Below are 14,230 nucleotides of genomic sequence, written 5' to 3'. Positions count from 1 at the left end.
GCACTGGTTATTATGCAGCACTGCTGAGTACAGGGAAATTCGAATCCCATGCCACTGCTGGTCACATGACACTGCCGATCATATGACACCGCTGATCACATGACACCGCTGATCATACGACACCGCTGATCATATGACACTGGTGATCATGTGACACTGCTGAAGATAGGACGATTACTTGATCCTCGCGTCCCTTTTTAACCACGTGTTAGTGCTGAGGTTGTGACAGTGTTTGACCACATGACATTGATAATCATATGCTACTACTACAGTAATCACATGACACTGCTGGCTTCGTGGCACTGACGACTTAGTGGTTCTGCTGACTTGGTGGCACTTGGGGCTGTGTGGCACTCAGCTCTCCTCAACGGGGATGTCTGATCGGTCTCGGTGATCAGGATGGGTGACGTAAGGTGGAGCTGAAGAGGAGGAAGAAGAATGGTTAGTTTTTTTTTTTTTTCTTTAATGGAAAACGACAGTATTTCTTTTGTACATGTGTGTGTGTGTGTGTGTGTGTGTGTGTGTGTGTGTGTGTGTGTGTGTGTGTGTGTGTGTGTGTGTTATATCCACCAACACAACACGCCCACTAGTTAGCCTATATTAAGTTGGACTCACCATCTCTATACTGGCACTTTGGTCCCAGCCATCCCGGTGGACACTCGCACTGGCCTGTGGCGGGGTCGCAGGTGCCTCCGTGGTGGCACTCACACACCTCCTGGCACCCTGGACCGTACCGACCCTCTTCGCACTCTGGAGAAGGGCAGAAAGATGAGAGGTGGACCGGAGGGGAGGTGACAGAGCGCAGAGTCCTTTTCAAATTGGAATTATATGGAACACAGCTTATTACCCTCGTGTATACTCATTCTGAAGAGCGTTTTCAAAAAAGTGATCGAAGTTTGACAGTAAACAATGTTGCTGTTTGCGCTTTTTTCTAAGATATATAATTCTGCACATATCATATATTTTACATGTTCCATAAAATTCCTTCTACCAGATGCATTGATAAAAACTGTAAGCATATGCGCCAGGGAAGTGTAAACAGCGAATATTTTCAAATGCCCAGCCCACTACTTCAAAATGTAAATGAGGCAGAAAGTTCAGATACGCTCTTGACTGTCTGTATAATACTTTTTTGTCATGGCCCAGACTTTCGTTCTTTTGCTGCTTATTTCACGCACATCAGTGGCAGAAAAGTTCAGTGGTATAGCCAGACATTTCTTCGTGACTGGCATCAAATTCTATTTTTAATCAATTTTTAGGGCTCAGCATTCAGTATTGATGGACGGAAAGCAAAAGAGTACAGGGACAGTAAACCAGTGGACATAGACTCTCTCTCTCTCTCTCTCTCTCTCTCTCTCTCATACCGGAAGCACAGTAGGGGCCCTTGAATCCTGGTGGACACAGGCACTCTCCCGTCTCTGCACGACACGCGTAGTTTCCACACTCACACTCCTCCTCGCACCCGGGCCCAAACCGACCTGTCAAGGGGTGGAACAGAGGTGTGAAAACAAGGGCAAATATTATACACTGCAGTAGCATCATCATTAGCATCATCAGCCATTATTATCATCATCATCATCAGTCATTATATCACCACTTCGATACAGATACAGTACATTTGGAGATGTAAGGTGGTAGATAAAATTATGAAAAGGAGGTTGTGGCACTCCTATCTTTCACTCACCTGGCGGGCAGGTATCGGAGCAGGTAGGTCCCATGAATCCAGGTGCACAGTGGCACTCCCCTGTCTTGGGATCACAGGTGGCACCGTTGTAACACTCGCACACCTGAGTACAGTACGCACCGTAGAAGCCAGGTGGGCACACTGTACGGGTAGAGGAAGACTTATTAATAGCTACCTTTAGGTAATACAGGTGGAGTAAAGGCACAGATAATAACACTCTCAGATCATACAGGTGGTAGGTGGGCACGCTGCAAGGGTTGGGGGCAAAAGAATTAGGTCTAGAGCATTCATTATTATCGGTAGGGATAAAGGTTAGGTCTTGGGAGCTTTCTGTTATCGTCTTCGTCTTTATTATCCTTATCATCATCACAACCATCACTGTTAACACCACTATCATCACCATCATCATCACTGTGACGTACCAAGCTCACAGTAGCGTCCGTAGTAGCCTGGTCCACACACACAACACCCGGAGAGTCTGTCACAGGTGTGGTTGTGGTGGCAGGCGCAGTCGAGGCGGCAGTCAGGCCCGTAGAGACCAGGCGGGCACTCCTCGTCACAGTACCGACCCGTCCACCCAACACCACACTGACACTCCCCCGTAGCTGCACAAGGAATAAAGCAGAATAGAAATTACCTGTAGTAGAAGTATGTCTCATCTTTTAGTACACACACACACACACACACACACACACACACACACACACACAAAGCCTCTGTTGCTGCTTTCAGAAAACACTTACTGTATTAATTTTAAGGTGTGCAGACATCCTGGTACTGATACACATTCTTAAGCCTCCAAGTTCTAATCTTACCCTGCACTAACTAAAGTCGTATAGTTTTAGCTGGAATAAAACACCTTGCTAAATCCAGGTCAGCGAAATGATTAAATAAAGGTGTTAGCAGTGAGTCAGTGTGTTACCTGGATGACAGATGGCGTCGTTCTTGCACTGACACTTGAACGCACACTTGGGTCCCCAGGTGTTATCAGGACAGGTGGTTTGGCAGCGAGGCCCCGTATACCCAGCAGGGCAACGACACTCCCCCGTGGCTGTGCATACCCCGCCGTGCTCACAGTCGCAGGTCTGAACGGAAACCACAATGCATCATCATCATTATCATCATCACTATGCTCGCAGCTACACGTCACCATCACCACCATCATCATCCTTATCATTATGCTCACAGCTTCGTGTTACCACCTCGACCACCACCACCGCCACCATCATCATTATCATTACTCCATATTCAATCACACGTCTGTACAAGAAGGATACAGACTAGGATATACAGTATACTACCCTTTGCTTTTACATCATTCTTGTTACACGTATTTCATTTTTTTTTTTTCAGTTTGGGGGAAGTAAATGGAACTAACTGGGATAAAGGATATTAATTTTTGGTATCTCCTGATATTCTTTGGGAGGGGGGAGCTGGCTGGGGAGTAAAGCAAACAAAGTAGGATATAAACTACTATGAACACTGCACTTTGTTTTTGCGATTTTCTGGCGATTTTTTTCTGTATAGTTTGGGAAGACATCGAATAATAAAATAGTGTATGAAAACCTTATCTAATCCTTCCAGACCCAAAAGTCTCTCCGAAGCCGGGTAAAATTATTTAAAAATACTAAGAACATGATTTAAAATACGTAATCGGATTCAAGAGTTTAAATATACGACTGTTACATTCTTAATCAATGAAACAGTAAAGGAGAGTCTGATGTCACTTTTAGCTCCGCATCCCCCTCAGATCTGACACACCGGATGCCTGGACGTGACAGGCTGGACGGACGTGTGGATTTAATTTTTTTACCGTCTAATCTGAATCTGGGCTAAAGTTGTCTTGTCGATTATGTGACCTGGCTGGAACTCGTGGTGAGGCAAATAGAATTCATCCTCATCCTCCTTATCATCATCAGAGTAATCACTGTCATCGTCATCAATGAACTCGCCATCACCATTATCATCAACACCTTCATCATCATCATCAGCAGCAGCAGCATTACCACTCCGGAACTGACAACTAGCGCCTCTCTACTAAGGTGTCCATCCACTCTCTTCGTAGGTTGGCAGAGTATTATATATAGGAGATAACTGTGGTAACCTAGATGATGCAAAGGGCTTGTATCGGAAGATAGTGGGTGAATAATCCACCCCAAGGTGAAGGACCCTCCTTCCGACGATAAAGTAAGGTCCTGCAGTGAACCTCAATAACGGTTGATATAGATACAGTAAGGGTGGGTATGACAAAGCGACAGTGCAATTGTATGAGGCTGCATATGAACCAACCTGGTTGCATGTGGCTGCCTCAGGTGCAGCGAAGCAGGGTATGGAGCAGGTCGGGCCGTAATAGCCGGGAGGACACTGGCACTGCCCCGTCACTGCATCACACGTACCGTTGTTCACACACTTACACTTCTGCAATGCACACACGTACACATAAAAAAAAAAAAAAGTACCACGCAGGAAGGATCCATTGAGACCTTAAACGATAAGTATATCTTTTATGTCACAAGAAAATTATCCTTCTAATTATCTGAATGTACACAATACACACGATAACAACACTGGCAAAGAAATGTCAGAACCTAGAAATACATGTCATTTTTAAGAAAAACAAGTTAACTAACGTGGAACAGAATCACCGAGCGTTTGCAATAACCATTGTCTGTGGCATCACACTGTTTCGCGCCAAGTGTGTACTGATGCCTTTTAAATCAAGCGAGTCACTATTATATCAAACCCACGTTCCACCAGAAAATGGAGTGGGAAGGTCCAAAAATACTATTAGGTGTCAGAGGAGGCTCCGTAACAACTCTTCTTTAACTAATTAGTTAGCATTTTACACTTTACCATTCTCCTGTATGTTATTTCTGCCGTTTTATTATCGACATCAATAACATACAAGAGGAGAGCGATGCGTAACAGGCAAACCAACTCGCCAAGGAAGAGGTATGACGAAATCTCCAACGGCGCTTGATATACTGCCCCTGATTACACCTTAAGACTTAATTACTGTACTTACCTGCTTACACTCGACCCCGTACCGGCCCTTGGGACATGGCCTGCGGCAGTTGCGTCCCCTGCGGCCGGTGGGACAGTAGCAGGTGCCGTTGGTGGGGTTGCACAGCTCCTCCTCAGTACAGTCACACCTCTCAGTGCAACCCTCGCCCCACCAACCTTCCTCGCAGTCTGTCCAGGAAAGGTTGATTGATTGATTGATTGATTGACTGGTTGATTGGTTGGTTTGTTGATTGACTGATTGATTGATAGATTGATTAACACTGCACAGTTTCTCCTTGGAGCAATCGCGCCTCTCACTGCAATGTTCGCCCCACCAACCTTCTTCACATTTTGTCCCATCTTAGAAAGAGAGAGAGAGAGAGAGAGAGAGAGAGAGAGAGAGAGAGAGAGAGAGAAGGGGGGGGGAACAGGGATACTTACACTGTTGGCACTGGTCGCCCCTGAGGCCTGGAGGACACTGGCACTCCCCGGTGATGTGGTGGCAGGGTTCACCAGGCGGGCACCGGCACCTCTCATTGCACCCCTCGCCGTAGAAACCTGCTGGACACACTGTAGAAAGGGAAGAGGGTTAGTGAGAGGCTCTGTGGGCAGAGAAGAGGGTTAAGAAGGGGGTTTGTGGGCAGGGGCGAGGGTTAGGAAGGAGCTTTGTGGGCAGGAAGGATGGTTAGTGAGAGGCTTTGTGGGCAAGGAAGAGGGTTAGGAAGAGGCATTGTGGGCAGGGAAAAGGGTTAGTGAAGGACTTTGTGGGCAGGGAACAGGGTTAGCAAGAAGCTTTGTGGGCAGGGAAGAGGGTTAATGAGGGGCTTTGTGGGCAATGGATAGGGCTAGTGAGGGACTTTGGGCTGAAGCAGAATAGTTAATGAAATCGGGTTTGTATTACATTTGTACTTAATGAGGTTTGTACTAAAGTGCGTATTAAAAACCTGTGTGATTACTTGAAAATGAGATGGGAACTAGAATAGGTTGCATACGAAGGACAGGTAAGGTACTGCTAATAAAAGGGGTCACTAAACTGTATTGCACACTGCTGAATAGTACACCACATACCTGTCTACCTCTTGTCACCGATAGAGCAGTGTGACGTAGAGGAAAGAGGTGGGTGCAGACAAATTGGGATAGGACACCAACCACATACTCGTAAATATGAGGGGGGTTATGGGTACTGCATATGGGGTGGGGCATTGAAATATAGGGTGGGTTCTAAAAATAATAGGGTGTTCATTATCCTGCGCTGTGTTGAATCGCGTCTCACACACCTGTCTCGCATTTCTCGCCGATGTAGCCAGACGGACAGGTGCACTCCCCCGTCACGTGGTCGCAAGTCGCACCAACCTCGCAGTCGCACATCTGACCACAGTCCTCGCCCCACCAGCCTGGCAAATATAGCATGATCATCGTCGTCGTCATCATCAACAGAATTATCGTCATTATCATCGTCATCGTTATCAGTATCATCATCATTACTGTCATCGTCATCATCATTACAGTCATCATCATCATTACCATCATTCTCATCATCATCATCATCACCATCATTATCATCATCGTCATCATCATAACAGTCTTCATCATCATCATCATCATCGCCATCACTATCATCATCGTCGTCATCATCATCATCACCATCACCATCATCATCATCATCATCACCTCCTCCATTACACTGAACTTGATGGCACTGTACATACCATGGTGGCACTTCTTCTGGCAGTGATGTCCGCGCCATCCTGGAGGACACTGACAGGCGCCCGTGACAGGGTGGCAGCGACCCCCGTGCTTACATCGACACGTAAGCTGGCAATCTGGACCGTACGTGCCCGCCTCACACTCTGTACGTGCACACAAGAGATAAGCCGTAGTATAGTGAAGGATTTGTAATTTTACGTGCCTGTCAATACACGTACGCAACACACGGAGCAAATAAAGATACGTGCAGTGAGGTGGGATATTGGTATACGTGCCTTCCTTTCATTGGCACGATAGCTGGTACTGAGATGTGTGCGTACTTTCCTCACACTTTTTAGTATACACACACACACATACACACACACACACACACACACACACACACACACACACACACACACACATACAAACAGAGAGAGAGAGAGAGAGAGAGATTATCAACATGCAGGCGCCAGGGCAGATAATCAATTTTTCTAAGCCACAACCTTCCCCTTGAACACAACCTGCAACAGTAGAGGTTCCATCCAGGTCCCTCATTACTGTGCTGCTGGGAGAAAAATGCTATCACTCTCAGGTTTCCGTAACTCACTCATGGCTAAATCTAAAAATATACTAGAGTTGTCCCCATCATGCAAGGGTTAATGGGGAGACTACTAACACTTTCAGACTGCTGTACTTACTCCCAGCTAAATCTAATTGCTTGGTGTTAGCTGGAATGGATGCTAAAGTTGTCCCGATGATGAAAGGGTAAACTAACCGTACTGGCAAGCGTCGCCGGTATATCCTGGTGGACACATACAGGCGCCGGTCTCGTGGTGGCAGGTGGCGTTGTTCTGACACATGCAGGCATAGCGGCAGTTGTCCCCGTAGGTCCCCGTCGGGCATCTTTCCTGGCAGGTGGCGCCCGTGAACCCTGGGGGACAGATACACGCACCTGTCCGCCAGTCACAGGACGCTCCGTTGTGGCACAGACACGTATGTTCGCAGTTTTCCCCCCACCTGTCCGCGGGGCACTCTGTACAGGCGGGAGGGAGAAAGGTAAAAGTATTATGGATTGTTTTTAACCACTTCAATCCTACACCCTCTAGTTCGAAAACTTTTTCCAGAATAAAACTAGGTCGTCTGCTGCCACCAAGAAAAAAATATATATAAACGTTGTCTGACTGAAGGGGTTAAGAAGGACCTCTCGTGTTAAAGAGAAGGCTAAATGTAGCACCTTCAGTTCAAAAAATCTCCCCTTATTTGAACTAAATCATCAAGTGGTATTTTGTATCTACTTTAACTTGGCCTAAACTTTGTTCTTTTGCAGTTTATCTCTCACGGTTTAATGGCAGAGAAAGACACTAAGCTCTACAACCTTTCCATGGCACTTCTTCTTGCCTAGCATCATATTCTAGTGTTAATTTACTGTAACAACGCAACACTCAAGGTGGTGAGATGACAACTTAAGGCCAAGTTGGAGCAAAAAGGGTACAACAAGAATGATGGCATCTGACTGAGTTGTTAATGTTACCCACCCTCAGTGCAGAGTATCCCATGCCTGCCTGGTGGACACTGGCACTCCCCTGTGACTGGGTTGCACACCATATGGTCCCCACACTGGCACTCCTGCAAACAGTCAGGACCCCACAGACCCTCTGGACACCGCTCAGAACAGGACTCACCGCGCAGACCTGTGACAGCATTTCTTTTTTTGAATCCTTCCTGTTTAGAAACATCCTCAACTATTCTTTTTTCTTTCGTATAAGTTTGATATTTGATGGGATGAATATATGAATTTTACACTAGAGTACCTGGTGGACAGATGCAATCACCGGTGACGGGGTTGCACATGTTGGAGTGTGGACAATCACAGACTCTGGCACAGTCCTGTCCATAGCGGCCCTCGGGACAACCTGCAACACAGTACACCTAAACATCTAAAATACATTCTCGCACTTCCACTTCCGTAAAAACTGATGAAATTTTTTATCATGCACTCTACTGGAGGTGCTTAGGCGCTGGTTCTTCTTAATTAAAATTTTACCATAATTCTTTCATTTTAACTTGTCCCAGATTTTCATCCTTTCGCAGGTTAGTTCGCACACCTTAGTGGCAGAATAAGACGATACTACGGCCCTACTTTCTTCCTATGTATATATTTTTTTCGTAGCTGGCATTATATTCCAGTGTTCGTCTATTGTTATTATCCAACATTCATGATGGAAAGGTGGCAGTTTAAGGCCAAGTTATAATAGAGAGAGTATAAAGCAAGTAGCACTTTGCTCCCGGATACCCTTCATGACGTCAGTCAGTGGCCCCTGGGTTTGTCGATGGCATGTACTTTAATCACTTTGATCTGGCTATCTCCGATGCTTGTAATGTGCAGACTGGTGAGTTCAGAACAGCTAATAACGCGATATAGAAGAAATTATTTACATAACTTAGCCAGACAGGTATGATTACATGAAGTATCCTGGGAGAATTAGTGTAAATTTTCTCCATAAAATCAGACATAAAACTAGAAAGCATTTAGAAAGCGCATACCTCCGCCAGTGCCAGTGCCATTAAAAAGGATCCGGATCCGGATGCGGATCCGTGGAGATATTGTGCGAGATACACAGGATCCGGATCCGTCCCAAAATATAATCAATTCTTTCTTGGTCCATGGCCCACCCTTTCACAAAATTTCATTGAAATTCATTGAAAACTTTTGGAGATATCGTGTGGACAAACTGACAAACGTAGGTGAATACATAACCACCTCCAGCTTCGTTGGCGGAGGTAAAAATAAAATGACGTCATGCTTTCTCAAGGGATACCAATAATGAGTATGGAAATGGTGCGGCTGATGTTTTCTATGCACTTAAAGGTAAATCAAGTGCTAAACCGCTAATTACTTCCAATAAGCTGCTGGAAAATGCTGGGAGAAAATAAATCAGAGATGTTATAATATTTGCAACAGTGAACGAGTCTCAATTTGGCCTTTGTATCTATGGATGAATTCCCTGCCTACGAGTGATCGTGTGGCAGGTTACCAAGCTTGCAGCCACACTTCACTCTTATGGTATAGTACCTCATAGGATCGATGGTAACCAGCTCCGAAAATCTTACTATTAATGAGTATTTCAGGGAGAACATAAGTAAATATAATATCCCAGTGAAACAACAGATACACAGTGTTAACAACTCACGCTGGGTGCAGTCAGGTCCTGTGAGGCCAGGTGGACATGGGCACCTGCCAGTCACCGCGTCACAGATGGCGCCATCCTCACACTGGCAGGTCAGGGAGCAGTCAGGCCCGTAGGTCCCGGGGGTACATGGCCGACCGCAGAAGTCGCCCGTGTACCCTGGACCGCACTCACACCTGGATGCATCATCATCATCATCATCACCATCATCGTCCATATCATCATCATCATCATCATCAATATCATCACCATAATCATCATCAATATCATCATCATCATCACCATCACCATCATCATCATCATCATCGTCTCATTCTTTATTCTCATTTACTGTACAAGGATGCAGGTAAGTCGACATACTTTAGAAATACATTTTCAAAATCTGTTCCGCTTTACTCTATTGCTTCATTAACATTAAAACGTAGTCTCTCTCTCTCTCTCTCTTTCTCTCTCACACACACACTCACACACACACACACACATTCGCACTGATGTTACAAAATGATCTGCCTCTTGGTCCACACTCTCACCTATAAGCACACGGCCACACATACACATCAACTTTATAAAACATCCTGTGTATCCTGAGCCACATTCACACCTACTGTACACTCTCTCTCTCTCTCTCTCTCTCTCTCTCTCTCTCTCGACATATTATAATTAATATCATTATAACAAGATTTATTCTATTTTATGAGTACGAATTTTACTTCTTGTTAATTTATTTATTTATCTATTATTTTTATTATTATTATTATTATTATTATTATTATTATTATTATCATTATCATTATCTATCTGCTTATTTCCTTTTTACCTGCCGGTGACAGGATGACAGGAGGCCCCATGGAGACACCTACACGAACGGCGACAGTCCTCACCCCACCTGCCTCGCCCACACTGCTCACCACACTCCGGACCCTGGGTGTATCACGTCATCACCATCATCATCATTATTAACCCTTGTGTGTGTGTGTGTGTGTGTGTGTGTGTGTGTGTGTGTGTGTGTGTGTGTGTGTGTGTGTGTGTGTGTGTGTGTGTGTGTGTGTGATCATTAGCATCAGCCCTAACACCCATTTAAACGACAGCAATCTTCACTTGCTTCGTCCACACTGTTGTTCGCACCCCAATCCCCTGTGTACACATCTTCATCATCATCATCATCATCATCATCATCATCCTACAGTACTATCCAATAAAATCAATGGGGTGGGAAGAAAACAGAAACAAGAGAGAGAAACCATAACAGCACGAGAACTATGAACACAGTGCCCAGCGAATTAAATGAAACATAACATTACTGATAAAAATTCTTGAGCATGTGACTGGCCCTGAAACCTGGTGGACACTGGCACTCTCTAGAAACAGGATCGCACTGGGTGGATGGATGGATGAGTGGATGGATAGACGGACGGATGATTGGGTGGATGGATAGCGTAGGTGGATGCATAGATGGAAGAAGAAAGGGAAGGAAAAAGAGTGGCACTGACCTTAAATCCTGGTGGACATCGGCACTCTCCAGTCACAGGGTCACATGTGGCATTCCCATGGCACTGGCACTCCTTCAGGCAGCTCTCGCCCCACCGACCCTCCTCACACCCTGTATCACCATATTAGTAAATTTTCCTCACAAATTATAGCCAGTTTGCTTTCATCTGACGGAACTGGCCCACCCTCACAACTTGAATACTGAGTCGAGGGTGAATGAAATGCGGTGAGCCAGAGTTATGAGGTAAGAATGAATCTCCTTGGTTACTAGTCAAATTTAGCCTCCACTCTTATTTTACCTGGCCTTCAACTGAGCTAAACGGGTGTTATGGACCTCTGTCAGATGAAAAACAAACCTACTATAATATTTTTCTCACACCTTGTACCAATATATCTGTACTCTCTCTCTCTCTCTCTCTCTCTCTCTCTCTCTCTCTCTCTCTCTCTCTCTCTCTCTCTCCATATTATAATTTACACCATTACAACCTTCACACATCAGCATCCTCCTCACAACCTACACTCCACACCACAATATCACCTGACTTTCTCTTTACACATTAATAACTTTCTCACACCTTGCACCACAATATCATGGCACTCATCTCACACTGCACCACAATATCACTCAGCATCTTAGTAATCTTCTCACACCCTGCAACACAATATCAGTCATTGCTTATATTAGTCTCCTTCCAACACCATACACCCTGCACCACCACACCACTGTCCTGTCACCCTTGTTACACCTGGCAACACAACACATGCTGATTTTATTCTCACACTCTGCACCCTCACACTCCACACCACAATACCACCGTCTCCTCATCTCACACACAACTACCCTCTTTATTATCAAGCATATATGGTCATAAATATCATTATTATCATCAGCACCATCATCGTGCAAACCTCATTTCCAAATATAACATTAAACATTAGTATGTTATCTTGCTTCCACTGTAGTTTCGGTATTAAGTGATTATAATAAGTTAACGCCTTTTATGTTGATGGCTGTTCTCATTCGCATGGTGCAAAAGCTGACGTGCAAAAATGCGTTAAAGTCTTAGCAAACTCGATCCACTGAGGATGAGAGTAGAAATGCCATGTGTTTAGGAGTCGTATAGTGGAATAGCAGTGGAGATTTAGTAGCATTTCTTTATTAGTAATTTGCACCTCATTATTTTCTTGTATGTTTCTGATGCAAACTACTAACAATATTAAAATGATATAAACAGTATACACGAAAATGTTCAAGTGTATTAGCTACGCAATATAATCACTGCAATAAAAAGATTTACCGAACTCTCCAATACCATCTAGACCAAGACCCACAGACATGAACATGTATAGCCTATAGGAAGCAGATCGTGTAGTTCAGTGCTTCACAAACACTTATCTAGCGTTGCATGCATCTCGGCTTGTTTCCAGTTTTGTCTACTCGTGGTATCCAAGCAGACTCAAATCCATATTCTCGTCGGATTGTGAGGGCCCCTTGGCACGTCTTTTTCAATGGCTGTACCGTTAAGCCGTGCAGGTGGTGGCTTGGCGGGGCGACGAGTGGTTGGGGTGCTTTGGCTGCTAACTGGTGCGACACTTTAGCACGTGAGTTTTTTCAGGTTAAGTTGGGTCAGGCCAGGCAACAGGTGGAGGAGAGATGGGTGGTGTGGCAGAGTATACTTACTGGTACGGTAGTTTTTCTCTCGGTTTAGTTTAGGTCAGTTAAGGCTAGGTCATGCAGGTGCCCGGTGTTGGAGCATTGGACAGTGTGGCAGGGTATGCTCAATGGTGCAGTACTCCAGTCTGTGGGTTGGCTGTGGTTAGATTAAGTGAGGCCATGCAGGTGCTCGATAAAGGATCAGTGGAGGGTTTGGCAGAGCAGTCATTGATTCGGAACTTCAGTATGTGTTCCAGAATGTTTGACTAGGTTAAGTTGCATTAGGTCAGGTAAGTTAGGTCATGCAGGTGCTTGGTGGAGATGAGATGCAGGTGCCTGGCTGTGGAGCGGTGGTTAATCTTGCAAGGTGTACTCACTGGTGCGGCACTCCGGTCCGTAGGTCCCTGAAGGGCAGTGACACTGGCCGGTGACGGGATCGCAGCCACGTCCCTCGCAATCGCACGTCTGCACGCACCCCGGCCCGAACTGACCCGGGGAGCACGCTGTCGTACCACCAGAAGCGATCGGTTCGGGTACTCGGATATATGGAGATGTATGGTATATTGGTGCGTTTGTTGACCAGGATATAAGGTAAAATATGTTTATGAAAGGACTGTGTTTGGGTTTGCCGTGCTTACATAGAGAAAGGTAGAGGGGGAAAAAAAGACGGATATACAGTTCAGTGAGACAAACACTCACACACACATACATACATACATAAACACACACACACACACACACACACACACACACACACACACACACACACACACACACACACACACACACACACACACACACACACACACACACACACACACACACACACACACACACACACACACACACACACACACACACACACACACACACACACACACACACACACACACACACACACACAAACATACACACACACACACACACACACATATATATATATATATATATATATATATATATATATATATATATATATATATATATATATATATATATATATATATATATATATATATATATGACACTCAGAGACAGATGCAGACAGACTAACTGAGAGAAAGAGAAATGAGGAAGCTAAAATGAGTCTAACTTCCTCGCGAAACAGCATGCGACGTACACAATACACAGCACAAAACTCTTGCACAACTCACGCGTCTGGCACTGTGGACCGGTACGACCAGCGGGACAGTCCTTGATACATGTACCGGTGGCAGCATGGCAGGCCGCACCGTCACACTGGCACTGATTCAGGCACCCTGGACCCCACCGACCCTCTGGGCATTTCTCGGAGCAGTTCTTTCCTACGTAACCTGGTTGGCACTCGCATACTCCTGTCTGTGGGTTCAAAGATAGATAAATAGACACACAGATAGACAGGTAGACAGCTACAGGGAGAGAAAGGTCCACTGACACTCATTTTGGCGTCTTGTACCCCACCGACCAGCATGTTGTTTTCAGAACGTTCACGTACTTTTGTCTGAGTAGATAGATAGATTAATATATTGATAAACAGATAAAGGG

The 14,230-nt window shown here is 45.2% G+C and overlaps 1 protein-coding gene across 1 annotated transcript in view; it reads right to left on the bottom strand.

Moving 5' to 3' along the window:
• Positions 1-294: 294 nt before the first annotated feature.
• Positions 295-14,230, bottom strand: part of LOC145408494 (uncharacterized) — a 53,553-nt gene continuing 39,617 nt past the window's right edge. The window contains exons 13-31 of the mRNA XM_080279229.1: positions 13,861-14,044; positions 13,084-13,209; positions 11,055-11,164; positions 10,382-10,485; positions 9,568-9,740; positions 8,188-8,289; positions 7,912-8,067; positions 7,152-7,409; positions 6,397-6,537; positions 5,965-6,081; positions 5,129-5,257; positions 4,710-4,876; positions 3,974-4,102; positions 2,607-2,769; positions 2,107-2,289; positions 1,685-1,825; positions 1,365-1,478; positions 616-750; positions 295-419 (exon numbers count right to left, since the gene is read on the bottom strand). Coding sequence (XP_080135355.1) covers positions 355-419; positions 616-750; positions 1,365-1,478; positions 1,685-1,825; positions 2,107-2,289; positions 2,607-2,769; positions 3,974-4,102; positions 4,710-4,876; positions 5,129-5,257; positions 5,965-6,081; positions 6,397-6,537; positions 7,152-7,409; positions 7,912-8,067; positions 8,188-8,289; positions 9,568-9,740; positions 10,382-10,485; positions 11,055-11,164; positions 13,084-13,209; positions 13,861-14,044 — 2,697 coding nt within the window. The 3' untranslated portion in view covers positions 295-354. The remainder of the gene's footprint in view (positions 420-615; positions 751-1,364; positions 1,479-1,684; positions 1,826-2,106; positions 2,290-2,606; positions 2,770-3,973; positions 4,103-4,709; positions 4,877-5,128; positions 5,258-5,964; positions 6,082-6,396; positions 6,538-7,151; positions 7,410-7,911; positions 8,068-8,187; positions 8,290-9,567; positions 9,741-10,381; positions 10,486-11,054; positions 11,165-13,083; positions 13,210-13,860; positions 14,045-14,230) is intronic.

This window comes from Coenobita brevimanus, chromosome 8 (assembly GCF_032717465.1).
Source record: "Coenobita brevimanus isolate Jiangsu-jjx chromosome 8, ASM3271746v2, whole genome shotgun sequence".
Taxonomy (NCBI): Eukaryota; Metazoa; Arthropoda; class Malacostraca; order Decapoda; family Coenobitidae; genus Coenobita; species Coenobita brevimanus.
The sequence above is the reverse complement of the archived record's forward strand: the minus strand, read 5'-3'. Positions and strand labels throughout refer to the sequence as shown.